Here is a 20,001-nt window from a genome sequence, read left to right as displayed (position 1 = left end):
AGATTATGATGTACAAGATGTATTATGTACCCATCATATTATACGGAGCCGAGACATGGACAATGACGGAAAGAGAGTGGAGTCAAATACAGGCAGGAGAAATGGGGTTCCTCAGGGCAATAAAGGGGAAGACACGAAGAGACAGAGTTAGAAATGAGGATATAAGAAGAGAATTGAACATGGGGAGTATAAGGGAAAAAGTTGAAAGTATGAGACTATGCTGGTTTGGGCACATGAAGAGAATGAGAGAAGATCGGCTGCCAAGGAGAATGGAGGAGATGAGGATTGAAGGGAGGAGACCAAGAGGACGACCGCGACGACAATGGACAGACTCAGTGGCCAACGAAGTGGAGAAGAGAGGACACTGATGGCGGCAGGTGGAGGACGAGCGATGGTGGGAGGACCGAACAAGATGGAGAGGCATTGTAAACACCCAGACCCGGCACTAGCTGGAACGGGACCTGGATATGTATGTATGTATGTATGTATGTATGTATGTATGTATGTATGTATGTATGTATGTATGTATGTATGTATGTATGTATGTATGTATGTATGTATGTATGTATTATGTATGTATGTATGTATGTATGTATGTATGTATGTATGTATGTATGTATGTATGTATGTATGTATGTATGTATGTATGTTGTATGTATGTATGTATGTATGTATGTATGTATGTATGTATGTATGTATTATGTATGTATGTATGTATGTATGTATGTGTATGTATGTATGTATGTATGTAGTATGTATGTATGTATGTATGTATGTATGTATGTATGTATGTATGCTGAACTTTTGTACCTAATTCAATGAGGTACTTAGTGGCAGTTGTTGAAAAGCGGGTTAAATTTTAATCCTGATTAATTCCAGTAGAACCAATCCGATAAGCTATCTTTTTGAGATGGTCTTCTGTGATTTGGTTCACGTGAAATTAATCAGGATGAAAATTTAACATTCTTTTGTGAGAGAAATTTTTGCATTCCTCTGCAAATTAATCTCAATTCACTGTGATTAGATAGAACCATTCTGTATGAACTATGAATATTTATTATAATTTCTTCTTTCATGATAATTTTCATATGCTTTTGTAGGTACTCCAGAGCGAAGCTCAGTGCCCCGATATTTATCATAAATTGGAACAGGTTGTCACTGATGTTGTGTTGTTGGTAGTATTTACTTTTTAACATTACAGGAGTAAATAACACAAGTTGAACAAAATGTATCTTTAAATGGTTTGGTTTTAGGAATAAAGATATCATCTGTACAAGTACATTTTGTAAATTCTATCTATTAATATCAAATATCGGGGCACCGAGCTTTGCTCGTTATTTATTCATTGATAAACAAAACTTAATTCTTTGAAATGATTGGGGAAGGACTAACAGGCACAGCCCAAAACGGCCAAGTCTAGAATTCAAACACACAACCAGACCCACAATAAGCTTCTTCGAGTGAATCCAGAAAACACAGATGCGCGCGCTGATACCGGCCACCGGGATTACCCACAATCCCCCAGATTGTTTCCTGTGTGTGCTTTGTGTTCTCCATCTTGTTCTGTTTCCATGCAAGTCGGATCACGCGTATGCATCCATGCAGTTTGTCTTCCATTTTATATGGATTCCTTCAATAATCCTCTTCGTCTTTCGTTTTAAATGGATTCCTTCAATCCTCGAGTTCCAGTCGACCCAACTGCAGCTACAGATCCAGCAGAGACTGCTCAAGCATTGCTTTCGGTGAGTGTTAAAATCATTTTTGTACCTCAGCACTTGGGCCAGTTAAAGATACAGTTAAAGATTAGGCATGCAGGATTGTAGGTAGTTTTGCCGATTATTCATTATATTTATATTAGAAACATTTGGTCAATCAAATTATCTTTTATTAGGCACAAATCGACGTTCAGAAAATATTAAAATCAGTTTTCACATTATTATCTACATTAAATATTTCACAACATTTTTAATGTACCAAGCCTAATTCCATCGATCGATTACATTCAACGACAACTATTATTTCTTACATGAGAATAGATCTATATTAGATTGTAATTGATAATTATTGTCATCACTATCCAAATATACAGTTGTTTCAGGTTATTATCTGGACCCATAAATTATACTTTAATCAATAATCATATCATCTATTAATACCGTATCACAAACTTCAAAATGGCATTATAGCATGACTTGGAATACTTATACAAAGAATGGAATTCTTATATTTGGAATACTTTGAAATATCAAGAGTTTAATTTATGTAACTACAGTCTCAAGCTTGTGTGGGCATAATTCGCAAAAATGTAAAATTCAGTTAGTATTCTTCACAAAAATGTTATAAGTTCAGTTTATTGAATTAATTCAATAGATGCAATTTTAAAAACAAAATTCTAATTTTACATAACTTAGAGTACTCTAATATAATAGATTTATAATTATTCTGTCTAAAAACCAAAACCGTAGAACATTCCTCTAGCATGAGGGTTTCAGTGCTTCTATTCTTAGTCACAGACTTGAAGTCAAAGTTCTTCTTTCTCGTTTCCAGCTGATTGACAGAGACTTGTTGATACTGAACAAAATTCGTTGACAAAGATATCATTTTCGATTTTGAATACATTTATTACCTCCTCATCATAGGTCTCAACAATTTCTTCACACTGAAAAAACACACGAATATTAATTCTTGCATAAAAAAATGGAAATATATTTAGACACATATTTTATTATTCTTCATATAATTGATTGTATTGGGAAGTGATTTGTGTAGTCTGTGATAAAATTTGAATTCGCATTGTTTTTGAGTAAGTGATATATTTCTATCTCTCAAATCTTTTGCACAGGTACTTGAAAATTTTTTGACACAATGGAACTAATAATTTCTTGAATGTGCTACGGTTTATTTGAAAATGTTTCACTTTTAATACAATGAGGTTAAAAACTTGATGGCAATCTCTTGGAGGCTCATTTTATAGCTGAAAAATGAGAAAAAAATCCATAGAAAAAATACACCAAGATCTTTTAATATTATAGAGAATGATATTTGTTTTGAATCAACCTGTTTGTTCCCAAATGAAAATATGGAATGAAAAATGTACACCTTTAATCAGCTTAATATGAACTGACTAATTTGATTATTGTCATATTTTGTAAATAAAAATGTTAATGTTGGATTATTAAGGGGTAATTTAATTTAGGCCAAATTTTAACAAAATTTAAAATATAGGGGCAATGAAAGTTAATGGAATAAAAACCTTGATTAGTTCAACTAATTTAGTACTGAAACTCAAGCATTTTTCAATTTTTTTTTTCATAAAAATCCTTGTTTTTTATAGAAATGTTCATGGAGCCAAGATTAGTGAAATAGAAGAATCAGTAATATTAAAGTTAATTTCATGCAGCACATATTTCACTCACATATAACTTGATATTCTTATTGAGGCCAGGATCTTGAATGATATCAACTTCAGATATGATAGGATTCATCTTGTTGCCTTCCAGTGTTAAAGGAAAAATAACAATTTCTCCTGTTGTTTTGTGTTTTGCTTTCACATAATCTTCCATTTTATCACACACGCTCTCCATCAATTCAATCAGAAATACTTCTGATCTACGGAATTCAACCTGGAAAGATGAATTAGATTAATTTATGCAGATCCATTTACTATAGATTTATAGAAGTAATCGTGATCTTTTTCTTGTGACTCAACAATCTACAACCACTTTATTAAATTAAGTATCAACTTCAAAATTGAATATATTTGAATTATAATATGGTGTTGTATTTTCATAAAATGGGAGAACTTCAACATATAAACGTCCATTCTTGGAATGGATATCCAAGGGTATCCTCTCCATTAACCTTCTACTAGAAAAAGTATTAAACTGTACACAGAAGAAGTATTAAATAATAACTACTGTAAACGTATATAGTATGGGGTTACATAATAAACTCATCAGTCTGCTGGCGCTACCTGGTTGTGATTTCCAATCCCTCATACGTCATCTCATAAAATAACCTTCATACCCTAACCCTGAGTAGTTGTGAAGGTGATATTGTGGTAGTCATACACAATGAATTAAAATACTAGAAGTTGTCCAACCACAGATTTATTAGAAAATCAAATACCGGCTTCAGATGTTACACCATTATCAAGAGTCCAACAGATATTGGTATAGTGTAAAAACCGAAACCAATATCTCATTTTTTAATAGATCTGTGGTTGGAGAAAAGCCTACCAAGTCTTTTCATTTATCTAACATTTTCCATTAGCCACACACTAGCAAAAATCTCATGTAGGCATCATCTGCAATATAAACAATCTGTATAGGTAGGTACCTTTCAAATATCAGTGAATGTCTATCGATATATATAAAAGCAAAATGGCATTGATTCATTTACAATCAACAGAATTTGAAATCTATTGGACCAAATATGTTCCAATTTGGCAGGTTTGTTCAGTTGGCCATCTAGAGGCGCTCTAAGAACGGATTTGAAAGAAATTCCAAAGATAAACCAAAAATCTGAGTTTTTCCAGCGGTTTTATGGTAGCATTTTTGGTACATAGGCTCAGCTGAGGTATGAAATAGCTATTTATGTATTAAGAGCATAATGCGTGACTTTATTGCTCGCACAAAACAATTATCACATGACGCTATAATTTTGCAAGAACGATAAAGAAGCATTATGCTCGAATTACATACAAAATTTCTTCTACAACTGCACAAACCTGTTAAATTACTTATATCTGGCAGAGTTAATAATAATTCGTCTTCACTGATATCAATTATCCATCATGGCTGCAGAACCGGTAAACCATACAATGGGCGATGTAAGTGTGACGTAAGCCATTGCTACACCGCCATTTTGGTTTCTAAACAAACCGTTGCTATGGAGAGAGAGCATGTTATTCAAATGGGACTAAAACATCACCTTACATTTACGAGTATATCAATGAAATAATAGATTTCTAAGAGTTGAGAATATTTTTTTTGGTTTTTCACACTCAAATCATCAATTTCCTGTATTTATTCAGATTGAATAAATTTTGTTGGGACAGCCAAAGCAGAAAGTCTCACAAAGTAGTGCATAGTACTATGTATGTAGGCTGCTTTGGTAAGCCTTGTTGAAGAGAAAGTTAAAGTGCCACATGAATTCTTACATGAAATTTTTAATTATTATTTTGTTTTCAATATGAGTTTACTTTCACAGCATATGCTGGAAGTTTTACAGTCTGCTGTTTCACATTAGAAATGTTTATTTGAAAATGTATACAGTCTCATTTCGATGACAAATGAAAATGGTTTGAAGCAAACGAACATTTTCTTTGTTCCTGACTCTAAACATTACAGTGAAAAGGCAGGCTACATACCATTTTATTTTAGATTTCCTGAAAATCCCAAGGTCTAGCTCGCCTCTATAAGTTCTGTACTACATTTTTAGGTTATGTTATTGTTAATAAAAATCAAATTTATCTAGAATAACTACATTGGTGAAATTATTAATACAATAATACAATTATGTTTACAGTGAATGTAGCACATAAAATACATAATTATTTGCTTTACTTTACATGTTCACTTACCCCTTTTAAATTCTTGTAAACATCATCACCGTTTAGTTAGAATGTAGGAAGTATACAACATGATTAGTGGTCCCAGCATCTACATCTTTTTACTGTGTCGAGTTCATTCAATATCTTACTATTTCACGTAAATTGAAAACAATATTATATACTTCAGAAAACCTCAACACCAAACTTATAAGTAAGTACCTAGGCTAAACCAAAACACCTAACCTATAAATTTAAGCTTTAGTCTACTCTAACAGTTACACTAAACAATATGAAAACAGAATATATTCATATGAATTTTCAAATTACAACTTTATAACAATCTAATGAAATTCTAGGTAATAATTCAAAGTGCACTTCAACTTTCTCTACAGGTAGGTTTTCCATAGCAGACTACAGACATGGTACTATAAGCTCTACTTCGTGAGACTTTCTGCTTTGGCTGTCCCAAAAAAAATTATTTGATCTGAATAAATACTGAGAGTTGATTCGAGTGTGTAGAACTTGAAAAAAAATATTCTCAACTCTTAGAAATCTATTATTTCATTGATATACTCGTAAATGTAAGGTGATGTTCTAGTCCCATTTGAATAACATGCTCTCTCTCCATAGCACCGGTTTGTTTAGGAACCAAAATGGTGGCGTAGCAACAGCTTACATCATCACTTACATCGCCTATTACCGACTTTTTAGGTTAAGATCTGACCTACTTTTGGCAAGCTGCTTATCATCAGCTGATTAGCGAGCATAAAGAAACTCTTCTGTGCATGTGCGAATGATTAGCAAGCATAAAGAAAATCTACTGCGTGTACACAGATGGTTAGTGAGCGAAAAAGTAGATTCTCCTCAGAAATAAGCTGTTTTATGAGGAGAATTGAGTATGTAAATCTTTTTTCACGTGCAGTTGTAGAAAAGTGTTGTTTTGGGAGGTTGTATAATAATGCTCAAGCTCCGCCCAAGATCGTCGGTTATTGAGCGTTTTCTACATCTTCTCAAGAACTAATGAACAGATCATGTTCAAATTTAGTACAGAAGTAGAGCAAGGGTCTAGAAATGTTGTCTTGAGGGGCTTTCAGAATTACCTTAATACAGGTGCATTTACAGCATTTTCCAAGCGTTCTCCAGCGTTTTTAGAGGGTTTACCCCTGGTTAAACGGATAAGGCGAGTGAAGAGAGCCTGCCAGCTAGTTATTGATAATTCTATTGATTTATTTACATTGAATACAAAACTCAAGTTCAAAATTACAATTTTGGACTAAGAGTCTTTGTGATGAAAAGTAAACAGACTGCTAAATCGGAATTTGGAGAAGAATCTGGTTTGGATGGAGCATGTTCTTCCCCTCCCAATCCTTGACATGATTTTTCAATAAATATCCGTTTAACCAGGTTATTGAGCGTTTTCTACATCTTCTCAAAAACTAATGAACAGATCATGTTCAAATTTAGTACAGAAGAAGAGCAAGGGTCTAGAAATGTTGTCTTGAGGGGCTTTCAGAATTACCTTAATACAGGTGCATTTACAGCATTTTCCAAGCGTTCTCCAGCGTTTTTAGAGGGTTTACCCCTGGTTAAACGGATAAGGCGAGTGAAGAGAGCCTGCCAGCTAGTTATTGATAATTCTATTGATTTATTCACATTGAATACAAAACTCAAGTTCAAAATTACAATTTTGGACTAAGAGTCTTTGTGATGATAAGTAAACAGACTGCTAAATCGGAATTTGGAGAAGAATCTGGTTTGGATGGAGCATGTTCTTCCCCTCCCAATCCTTGACATGATTTTTCAATAAATATCCGTTTAACCAGGGGGCACCCCTGGACCCCCGGCTGGATCATCCAAAAATAGGATCAGCAGGCTCGCTTCACTCACCTTCATTTTTTCAATCATTGCATTGACTCGATTCAATCACCAGTTTTCTTTGAATCATGTAGTGCACGTTTGCAAAAATCCTTATTTTTATCAGAATTACTAAATATTCAGTTATTTCTCAATTAGAGACTTGGTTATAAGATATTAAGATAATTATAGTACCATATTTCAGTCTAAGTTATTTGAAACCAGAATGATGTGAAGAACTTAACAAACATTAAATTGGAGTAATTTTAAAAACATGGAGTAATGTCAATTGCATGAATAGATTGTTAAGTAACTATGACTATAGTGTGGTCCACCTTATAATGGCAGTGAATAAAGATAGAAGAATAGCGATGCTGATCCTCTGCATTAAATAATTATATTTCTACACTGTCAAAAACATAATTGTCATCATTGTGGACCTAGAAAATGATAGTACCACCGGCTTTGTCGAATGATAGACAAGGATAGCAAAACCAAAGTTGATCAAATACTGTCATTATGATATGTACCTCACTATATAAGTACTGTATTGTTAATATAAATTATTGACATGGAAAAGGCTGATTCTCCTATCTTAATTCTAATAAATTGGAAAAAAGTTGACTTATATCAATAAAATTACATGAATTTCAATTTCGAGAAAACACAGACAGTAATACCATCATCATCATTATTAGAAATTACTCCACCGCATGTTTTCATTTAAAAATACACACAAAATCAAGTAAGTGAAATGAAAAAATAAATTGAAGCCCTAATAATTATTAGTTTCAAACTTTAGAAGAGTCATCATGATGTTTTCATAAGATTTTAGATGACTTGATTTACCAATAACCATGTAATAGGATGATTTGTAATGTTGCATAGCAAGGTATACAGTTGAACACTGTAAAGTAATTTGCTGTTCAAATTAAATTGCAAACAAGAATATTATGATATTGAAATTGAATAAATTCTACTGTTAAACATAAATATTATACATGGACCAAAATAAAACTGTTAAGTTGTAATTCCTTTTCCTTAGCGTCGACTCGCTAGCAGCTGTAGCCTTTGCAATACAGTAGAACTCCAATTATCCAAATTAATGGGGACCGGGACCCATTCGGATAATCAAATATTCGGATAATTGGAGATTTTTTAAAAAAATTACCATTGGAGAGGAAAAAGCTACATTTTGATATTGCACTATTTTTTTATTGAATTAAATGAAATAAGCATGATATTTTCACATGTTTTAAATATAAATAAAATGTACTTATGTACAAGTTTAGAAATAAAAATCACAGTTTTTTAAACATCTCCGTCAATTTAGACTTTTTTCGGACAAATTTTTTCTGAAAGTGATTCAATAATTGGCGATTCAGGTAGTCGGAGTTCAGATTATTGGAGTTCTACTGCATATATGAGGTTTGATTCCTTGATTGCTTAAAGCTTTTCATTCTTGTTGTTTGTATAGTGATGAATATTTGAATTCTTCTTGGCTTACTTTAGATGTAGTTATGTTTATGTGTTTATATATGTATATCATATATACTTTCAATTACATTAACTTATAACCTTCTGACTTGTATAATGTTAGTATAGTTTTGACTTTGTCTATTGCCAATGTTGCTTAATGATAATAAGAATTTATTTATTTATTTATAAATACATAAATACAAATCATAAGTTCTTTCAAATTAAGGTGACGTTTTATACATCACTAGAGTTTTGCTCTCAACATGTGATTTCATGTGAAAAATTGCATAAATAAAATTAAAATGTAACTGTGACCGTTATAGCTGCTGGCAATGGAGCTAGAGTCGTTAAGCCTTCGCTAAGGAATTGCGCCTTGACAGAGCAATGTTAGCCTACACATGGGCCAGAAAAGAACATTTATATATAATATATAAGCTCTAAAATAATACGTTCTTTCAATGTCTTTGCAATCCGAATATTCAAGCACGCATCAAGTTATTAAAATGATGTTTGTTTGAAAATCATATTCAAATAAACATGGGACACCTGAATAGTCAGCTTTTCTATCACTCAGTAATTCTTAGTCTCTTTCTCACTCACCCTCTCTCTCTCTCTTCAGGGTGGTTACATGTTGTAGTGTTCCTCAGGGAACAATACTTGGCCCGCTCCTCTTCTCCATTTATATGAATAATCTCCCTTTACTTTCCATGACATATCATACCATATTTATGCTGATGACCTTGTTTGTGTGTTACAATCACTTTCCTTCCGACAATGTTGCTGGTTCTATTGCTGTGATGAATGTTAGTTGCAGAATTTGATTATTTGGGCCAATGCACATTGCTTGAGACTCAATGCAAATAAATGCAAGAGCATTATCATTGTTTATGGACGGTCATACAACCAGATAGAAGTTAATGCACTGCCTCGAGCAATGCTATGCTGGCCAATCATAGATTGCTTTGCAATCTAAAAGTTATGTGAAAGTCTTGGGCATCGGAGTACCAACTACCACAGGGTTCAGTTTTGGGCCTTGTGTTATTCCTGATCTTCATAAACCATCTTTTCTGGGGTAATTTTAATGGATCGCCTGTATCATTAGCAGATGATACTGCTTTTTCATATTGTTTTGCAAACAGTGAGAGTTTATTTAATAAGATGCAGGAAGATTTGCATAAATCACTTATTTGGTTCAATTGTAATAGTCTCTCCCTCAGGCACGGCCCTAGGGACTTTGGTGCCCTGGGCAAATCGGCAAATGCCGCCCCCCACCCACCAACAGGTATCCCGTCTAATAATTGTTTACTTAGAAATTTGCCGGAAGGTTATCAGCTTTTCAAGTTGAAAATGACATTTAATAAAATATTTGACAAATATAAATATTGAGGAATGAGTGCAGGCAACGAATGCTCAAATAAAGGTATGGAGGGAAAGTTTTGGAACACATTTTTTAACTCTACAGCTCTTCTAAGGATAGTAAGAGGATTAACATATCAAAAGTCCTCATCCTTACCCCATGTGCCAAAGGGGTGGGGGTGGTTTGTACCATTTTTCTCATATATCTCAAAAACTATGCATCTTATGAACAAACATTTGTACACCATACAAAATTGAAGCTCACAAAATTCCTAAAGGTCCACTCACCTGTTATCATCATTACCTGTGAACAAGCCTAGAGCTCATGTGGGCATCATATTCAGCCAGTGTTAATAAATAAGTGGGTGAGACTGTGGTAACCATGGTCACCATTTCAAATAGATTAAACAATGTCTATTTTTAATAATGTGATGGAAAAATTATCTAACCTCTCCACTTTATTGGTACCTACTATACCAAAAAGAATAAAGTATTTTGTTTAATACCACCTTTTTATAATAGTGTCACAATTTGTATGAATTAATCTAATATATTATGTTCCATTTTGAATGTTCACTATGTGTGTATAGAGTAGGATAAGGTAAGTAAGGTGAAATAATCAACACATTCACTGACTATAGTATATGTTTTATTAATACATAGATATCTCAAATTACAAAACTATATCTATTGCTTACTAATTGAATTGATTACAATATGTTTCCCTCTTGGTCACCATTGTAAAAATGGTTCAAGCCCCTTTACTTACTAATTGAATTGATTACAATAAGTTTCCCTCTTGGTCACCATTGTAAAAATGGTTCAAGCCCCTTTACTTTGTCAAAGTGGGGAAACATCAAAGAGGTATAAAAAGAGATATCCTTAATGAGAATATGAGATGAATGAAAAAAAATACAACTCTTCAAGACAAAATAAATCAGATTAATAACTGAGTATTCAAATAATAATATTTACAATAAACAAGGAAACTCATAAATATCTAGCAATCCTTCTAGGATAATTTCAAAATTATGACTTACTGTAGCATTTTCTCATTGAGAATATCCTTTTTTTTACAAAAATAAAAATTTACTCTGCTTTTAAAACAAAACAATACTTCTAAATAACACATTTTTTTTCAATTTCCTCAATTGAGACAAGAATAAAGACTAACAATATAAACAAATATTTTTAAAAACTTAAATAACTTTTATAATAAATGTTTCAAATTTGAATTATGGATAAAATAATAGTAATTCACAATGGCATCCATAGAAATGAAAATAAAACTTGGAAAAATAAAATAAACTTTGTTTTGTGAGAAATGAGGGGACATAATGGAGGAGGGGGGAATTGAGAGACAGTGACTACTCAATCCACCACTGGAGCTCTCATGGATGTGAGTGGTAAAGGGTTGGAATAGAAGAATAAATTTGTTACAATTCACAAAATATTTAAATATATACAACTATGTTTTAAGAAAATGTGTGATATGTATAACTTTTCAAGGGTTATAACCAATTGGTACTGTTGACACAGCATCATTCAATATGGTTCTCTTATCATCACTTGATGATAAAGCTGTTTTATTGATGTCCACTGTGTACACATGGTGTTCTTTGGATGTGATACAAGTGTTTATCAGCCTACTCTCCTCCTTCAAATTGAGGCAATCAAGGTAGTCATCAAACTTGATGCACTTTTTCAATGCAGCAGATTGAATACCTTTTGCCTTCTTCATTCCATGATCATCCTTTCTTATTGAATACATTTTCGCACATGGACCAACAAATTCCAAAATAAGCCTACTATTGGCCTCATCTTTGAATTTGCCCAATACTTTTTTGTTTGCTAGTGGATAGCATTGATGATCTTGTGGGTAGTCTGATGTGTCAAAGTGCTCAATCATTTTCAATATATCATCATAGAGAACATCTGTTGAAATTTTGTATAGGAGACTGTCTGTGTCTGTGTAAGCAAGCTTTATGGGTTTTGGACCATATTTTGGCAGCATTACATCATAGTGAAAACTATACATTGTCATTCTGGAAGTGTCTAATACTGCTTGACCTATATATATTGGTTTATTAAACAGAATTTTTTCTTTTGTAAATGGATAGCTGCTAGATTTTCACAATAAATGGTTCTATCAATAAACTCAGGCTTTCTGATCATTTTTTCAATCTTTCTACCTCTACATACCAATTGCATGTTTATTTGATTCCTAACATTTTCCATAGTTTCCCCATACACTGAGTTAACATAAAGTTTATAAAGATCCTTTTCAAGAGCATTTTGAGACAGAGTATGGAGTTTTGTATTGTGTTCAATGTATGGCTGTAGCCAATGTGACTGTTTGAATCTCAACACATGATGAATTTTCACAATTTTTAATCCATGTTCAACTGCCTGCTTCAATGCCATGTAGTGAACTACATATTGCTTTCAGCTATTCACATGTGCACACAACTTTTTTTGATTATTTCCTGTACATATCACTTCAAGTAGAAATGGCAGATCACAATGGTCTTCATGAAGTGATTTTGGATATTCCACATCAACTTCAACAATGTAACCATATTTATCACCCTCTTGTGCATTGAGTAGATCATTTGCACTCAGATCAACCCACTGGAAGTCTCCAAAAGGCAGTGGTTTTGTCATTGCCAGGCCATACAAATTATTACAATCTATGTATGAGATGAAAACACTAGCTGCAGTTGAATCATATGTTTCCATGTATTTGTTATTAATTTCCAGTATTATGCAGTTTTATTAAATAACAATTGATGGGATAAGGCTATTTTTAATCAAATGACTCCCTTATCTTATCAAAGTGATTAGATTACTTTTCAAAGATGATTGAAAACAGACCTACCAATACCTGATTTTGTGAAAGTCATGCTGATAAGGCTATTATTAGATTTTGTTTTGTAATTAACATGACCCTTATCTTGTTGCCTAGCAACAAAGATAATGATTTGACCCAACAGTATACAAGACAATGTTGGAAATCTCCTGGCTCAGTCTTGGTGCAGCATTCACAGTGAGTACTTCTCTTTTAGTGTGTTCATCCAGATATTACTTCTACTTCTTCCAGTGTGTGAGTTATTGTGATTAGTTGGTAATAGTGGTTGGTGAGTGGCTATTTGATTATATCAGTTGATTTTATTCATTTTTAAAAAGCTTTTTTAAAGATAAACTAACTTTATTTACTTTTCAACTTTATCTCATTCTATTCACTTATCATCATGAAATGTGAATTTTGTGGTCATGATTTCTCATGTTTATTCAATTTGAAGAGACATGCTTCAAAATGTGAGGAAGAATTTAATAGGGCTGTAAATCATATTTGTGGTTATTGTGCCAATTCATTTGATTCAGTAATCTCAAGGAACCACCATGAAATAATGTGCTCTAAATTCTTGGATGATAAAGATTTTGAGAGTGCAATGAATATTATCTGTGGAAAATGTGGTAAGGTTTTTTCAAGGCCTGATAGTACAAAGAGACATGAAAATATATGCCATGAAGTTTTTAGTAGTATATGCTCTCATTGTGGGTATAATTTCACCAATATTCACAATCTATTACGTCATGAAAAAGCTTGTGGATCCAACCTCCCTCCTCAAAAACAGGCAAGAATTGAGCCAAAAGATAGATGGTATTAATGAGTATGAGACTGCTTTTCAAGGGTGTCTCAAGTCATATTTTATTCGATGTGATATTAATCATGACTTACCTAAGTTTCTACAAGCAGTGAAACAAAAAATAATTGCAATGCTAAGAACATCATTGAGTACTCGTGAGACAGTGAAGTTCAACATCTTAGTTGACTGCATGATGATAAATCAACTAGATGAAGAACTCAATACATCATTTAAAACAAAAAACCATCCAGTGATTGGGGATAGTGATTTGGATGATATTTTAAATTCAAGATTCGATAAATTGAACACTGAATTAAGTGAAGTACAACTGAAGAAAAGTGGGTGGCATCTCCTAGCAGTTGATGGGCTTCGTTTGCAAATAAACAAGTATGTACCTCTTGGTGGTAGTACTTACATTCCACTTCCTCAAGAAATTGAATGTCGCAAAGCATATATTGATGTGCAAAACTATGACAATAAATGCTTCCAATATGCCATTCTATCAAAACTTGTTGGTGAAAATTATCCTTGTTGTGCATCATCTTATGCCAACATTGATCACACATATGACTTTGATTGCATCACATATCCAACTCCATTACATGAGATAAAAAAGTTTGAAAAAATAAATCAAATATCAATAAATGTGTTTGGGCTGGATGAAAACCACAAGGTTTATCCACTCAAAGTTGTTGATGAAGAACTCATTGATCATAGAGATATTCTATTGATCTGTAATAATGATGGGGCAAGTCACAATATATTTATTAAAAACTTTGAGAAATTGGTTCAAAGTGGGAAAACCAAACATGAGCATGCAATATCAATATGTAAACGGTGCTTTTGTCATTTTGATGACCAACATGGTGAAACCAAGGAAATGAAACTTGAGAAACATTTTAAAATGTGTCTTCTCAACAAAGCAGTAAGAGTTGATCTTCCACATGCAAAGCCATATGTGAAGTTTGAACATGTGGATAGGGGACTGAAGGTGCCTTTTGTAGTATACTGTGACTTTGAATGTATTTTAAAGCCGGTACAAAGCTGTATCCCAGATGCAGCTGCCTCATACACAGTAGAAGCACACAAACATGAGGTCATGAGCTTTTGTGTATATTTAAAACAAACACTGGAATATACATGTCTACCAACACATCCATTCACATACAGAGGTAGAGATGCTGTGAAGGTGCTTCTGAACTATTTGAAGGGAATTGGTGAAAAAGTGTCAGAAATATATAAAAGAAAAATCTCAATGGATACAATTTCACCAGATAAAATTGATGAGTTTAATTCTGCAGACAAATGTTACATGTGTGACAAACACTTTGATGTGGAAGAGGTAAAAGTAAGAGATCACTGTCATATGTTAGGAAAATACAGAGGAGCAGCACATAATAGCTGTAACTTGAAGTATCAAGCTCCACATTTTCTCCCTGTAATATTCCAAAATCTCAGTGGATATGACAGCCACTTTATTGTGCGTGAGTTAGGTTATGATGAAAATCAAATAGATGTCATTCCCAACACTGAAGAAAAGTACATATCTTTATCAAGCTATGCTCCCTTGACTCATTCCATTTCATGTCAAGTAGCTTAGACAGTCTGGCCAGAAACCTTCACAATCTTGAGGAGATAAGAAAATTTTTTCCAACAGCACATATTCCTCTACTTACAAGAAAAGGAGTGTTCCCATATGAATATGTAACAAGTTGGGAAAAGTTGAATGAAACATCTCTACCTCAAAAATCAGTGTTTTACTCAAATTTGACAAAAACAGATATGACTGATGAAGATTATTTGCATGCAACAAAGGTTTGGAATACATTTGGTTTCACAACACTAGGGCAATATAGTGATCATTATTTATTGACTGATGTGTTGTTGTTAGCTGATGTGTTTGAAAATTTTAGAAGCATCACAATGAAGACACATAAGTTAGACCCATGCCATTATTTCACTCTACCTAGTCTATATTGGGATGCAATGCTGCAATTTACAGGCATTCAACTGGAACTTCTCACTAACTATGAGAAAATTATGATGGTTGGGGAAGGAATACGGGGTGGTTTGTGTCAAGTTTCACACCGACATATAAAAGCCAATAACAAATACATGGAAACATATGATTCAACTGCAGCTAGTGTTTTCATCTCATACATAGATTGTAATAATTTGTATGGCCTGGCAATGTCAAAACCACTGCCTTTTGGAGACTTCCAGTGGGTTGATCTGAGTGCAAATGATCTACTCAATGCACAAGAGGGTGATAAATATGGTTACATTGTTGAAGTTGATGTGGAATATCCAAAATCACTTCATGAAGACCATTGTGATCTGCCATTTCTATTTGAAGTGAAATGGCAAAAAAAGGAAATAATCTACAGGAAATAATCAAAAAAAGTTGTGTGCACATGTGAATAGCCGAAAGCAATATGTAGTTCACTACATGGCATTGAAGCAGGCAGTTGAACATGGATTAAAAATTGTGAAAATTCATCGTGTGTTGAGATTCAAACAGTCACGTTGGCTACAACCATACATTGAACATAATACAAAACTCCATACTCTGTCTCGAAAAGCTTTTGAAAAGGATCTTTATAAACTTTATGTTAACTCAGTGTATGGGAAAACTATGGAAAATGTTAGGAATCGAATAAACATGCAATTGGTATGTAGTGGTAGAAAGATTGAAAAAAAATGATCAGAAAGCCTGAGTTTATTGATAGAACCATTTATTGTGAAAATCTAGCAGCTATCCATTTACTAAAGAAAAAATTCTGTTTAATAAACCAATATATATATATATATATATATATATATATAGGTCAAGCAGTATTAGACACTTCCAAAATGACAATGTATAGTTTTCACTATGATGTAGCCTAATGCTGCCAAAATATGGTCCAAAAGCCATAAAGCTTGCTTTCACAGACACAGACAGTCTCCTATACAAAATTTCAACAGATGATCTCTATGATGATATATTGAAAATGATTGAGCACTTTGACACATCAGACTACCCACAAGATCATCAATGCTATCCACTAGCAAACAAAAAAGTATTGGGCAAATTCAAAGATGAGGCCAATAGTAGGCTTATTTTGGAATTTGTTGGTCTATGTGCGAAAATGTATTCAATAAGAAAGGATGATCATGAAATAAAGAAGGCAAAAAATATTCAATCTGCTGCATTGAAAAAGTGCATCAAGTTTGATGACTACCTTGATTGCCTCAATTTGAAGGAGGAGAGTAGGCTGATAAACACTTGTATCAGATCCAAAGAACACCATGTGTACACAGTGGACATTAATAAAACAGCTTTATCATCAAGTGATGATAAGAGAATCATATTGAATGATGCTGTATCAACAGTACCAATTGGTTATAACCCTTGAAAAGTTATACATGTTATACATCTTCTCAAAACATAGTTGTATATATTTAAATATTTTGTGAATTGTAACAAATTTATTCTTCTATTCCAACCCTTTACTACTCACATCCATGAGAGCTCCAGTGGTGGATTGAGTAGTCACTGTCTCTCAATTCCCCCCTCCTCCATTATGTCCCCTCATTTCTCACAAAACAAAGTTTATTCCAATTTTCCAAGTTTTATTTTCATTTCTATGGATGCCATTCTGAATTACTATTATTTTATCCATAATTCAAATTTGAAACATTTATTATAAAAGTTATTTAAGTTTTTAAAAATATTTGTTTATATTGTTAGTCTTTATTCGTGTCTCAATTGAGGAAATTGAAGAAAAATGTGTTATTTAGAAGTATTGTTTTGTTTTAAAAGCAGAGTAAATTTTTATTTTTGTAAAAAAAAGGATATTCTCAATGAGAAAATGCTACAGTAAGTCATATTTTGAAATTATCCTAGCAGGATTGTTAGATATTTATGAGTTTCCTTGTTTATTGTAAATATTTTTATTTGAATACTCAGTTATTATGCTGATTTATTTTGTCTTGAAGAGTTGTATTTTTTTTCATTCATCTCATATTCTCATTAAGGATATCTCTTTTTATACCCCTTTGATGTTTCCCCACTTTGACTCAGTTATTATGCTGATTTATTTTGTCTTGAAGAGTTGTATTTTTTTTCATTCATCTCATATTCTCATTAAGGATATCTCTTTTTATACCCCTTTGATGTTTCCCCACTTTGATGAAGTAAAGGGGCTTGAACCATTTTTACAATGGTGACCAAGAGGGAAACTTATTGTAATCAATTCAATTAGTAAGTGAAGGGGCTTGAACCATTTTTACAATGGTGACCAAGAGGGAAACATATTGTAATCAATTCAATTAGTAAGCAATAGATATAGTTTTGTAATTTGAGATATCTATGTATTAATAAAACATATACTATAGTCAGTGAATGTGTTGATTATTTCACCTTACTTACCTTATCCTACTCTATACACACATAGTGAACATTCAAAATGGAACATAATATATTAGATTAATTCATACAAATTGTGACACTATTATAAAAAGGTGGTATTAAACAAAATACTTTATTGTTTTTGGTATAGTAGGTACCAATAAAGTGGAGAGGTTAGATAATTTTTCCATCACATTATTAAAAATAGACATTGTTTAATCTATTTGAAATGGTGACCATGGTTACCACAGTCTCACCCACTTATTTATTAACACTGGCTGAATATGATGCCCACATGAGCTCTAGGCTTGTTCACAGGTAATGATGATAACAGGTGAGTGGACCTTTAGGTCGGTTGTAAACCAATTTAAAACTCAAAAATTATATTCAAAGATCTTTGATCACCCTTACAGAGGGAGTACCAGGCCCATGGAGCTTAACTTGGTAGCTTATCAGCCATGGAACATCTCATATTTGAATTTACCGCCTTAAACATCTATTGACATGCAAAATTGATAAAGGGGAAAATTATTTTCAAAAATATTATTATCTCATCATAGAGATTGGATAGGACATGTCATGACATGATAAGGATCAAAAATTAAAAATTTATATAGGTTAGGTTAGATAAGGGTTAGCCAGACATGTCTGAACATGCCTGCTCATCCTCGGTGGGCCCAGGACTGGCTTTTTATATCTACTCAGTTGGCATGATATTTTTAATTCCACTTCCATGGCATTCTATTTTATTTATTCTTGGTTAGGAATAATCACTTTGGCATTATTATACTTGTTACTGAAGATTCACATGCTACTGATTATCCAAAAATCTCAACAGAACAATAGAAGCTAATGTGTGAAGAGTTATTGATAGAACAGAGAGGTGGGTAGTCTGTTTATATGCTTATATAGGGGCTGTGTTTCATTTAACGTTATCTTAGACATTCATCACTAAAATATTACAGTTCTCAATTTACTACTTTTATCGTTATTGCAACCCCCAATAGTTAATTATACTTCTAATACTATATAATATTTTTCACACTTCACCGTTCAATCCTATTTAAATCTCATCTAAAATAATCTAGCACTTTCTCCATCGTCTCCTCTACTTCTTATTTTTTCTATCTGATTACCTACTACTAATATCCATATATTATATTATAATATCCATATATTTATCCATATAATATTCGATTCTTTCCCACATTAAATCATACTATTCCTCTTCAATTTTATGCAAATATTATTCATTATCAGTTGTATTATGTATCTTTTCTCTATTGATAACTTTCTTCAAAGATTTTTCGTTTTTCTGCTGGCTTTTTCTTCTCTTTTTCAGTATTTACTGGATCCCATTTCGCTCTATCTCCACCATGAACACAATCTTCCACTACTGGATTTCATCTCTCTCTATCTCCACTTGGACTTGATTTTCCACCACTGGATTCCATCTCTCTCTGTCTCCACTTGGACTCGATCTTCCACTACTGGATTCCTTCTTGCTCTACCTCCACTTGGACCCGATTCTTCCACTACTGGATCTACTCGCTCTACTACTCCACTACTCGCTCTATCTCCACTTGGACCAGATCTCCCACTACCAGTTCTTCATCTTATTCACCATTAGGATTATTCATCACCGGAACTCCACACATCTACATCTTATTGTGTTTGGTGAATTTTTTTAACTAGTGCTTTAAATAGTGACGGGA

The 20,001-nt window shown here is 33.0% G+C and overlaps 1 protein-coding gene across 1 annotated transcript in view; it reads right to left on the bottom strand.

Annotated features, from left to right (window-relative positions):
* Positions 1-1,861: 1,861 nt before the first annotated feature.
* Positions 1,862-20,001, bottom strand: part of LOC111046052 (protein seele) — a 186,507-nt gene continuing 168,367 nt past the window's right edge. Inside the window, exons 3-4 of the mRNA XM_039443180.1 lie at positions 3,417-3,623; positions 1,862-2,659 (exon numbers count right to left, since the gene is read on the bottom strand). Of these exons, the coding sequence (XP_039299114.1) occupies positions 2,522-2,659; positions 3,417-3,623 (345 nt within the window). The 3' untranslated portion in view covers positions 1,862-2,521. The remainder of the gene's footprint in view (positions 2,660-3,416; positions 3,624-20,001) is intronic.

The sequence above is a fragment of the Nilaparvata lugens genome, chromosome X (assembly GCF_014356525.2).
Source record: "Nilaparvata lugens isolate BPH chromosome X, ASM1435652v1, whole genome shotgun sequence".
Taxonomy (NCBI): Eukaryota; Metazoa; Arthropoda; class Insecta; order Hemiptera; family Delphacidae; genus Nilaparvata; species Nilaparvata lugens.
This window is presented reverse-complemented; position numbering and strand designations above follow the sequence as displayed.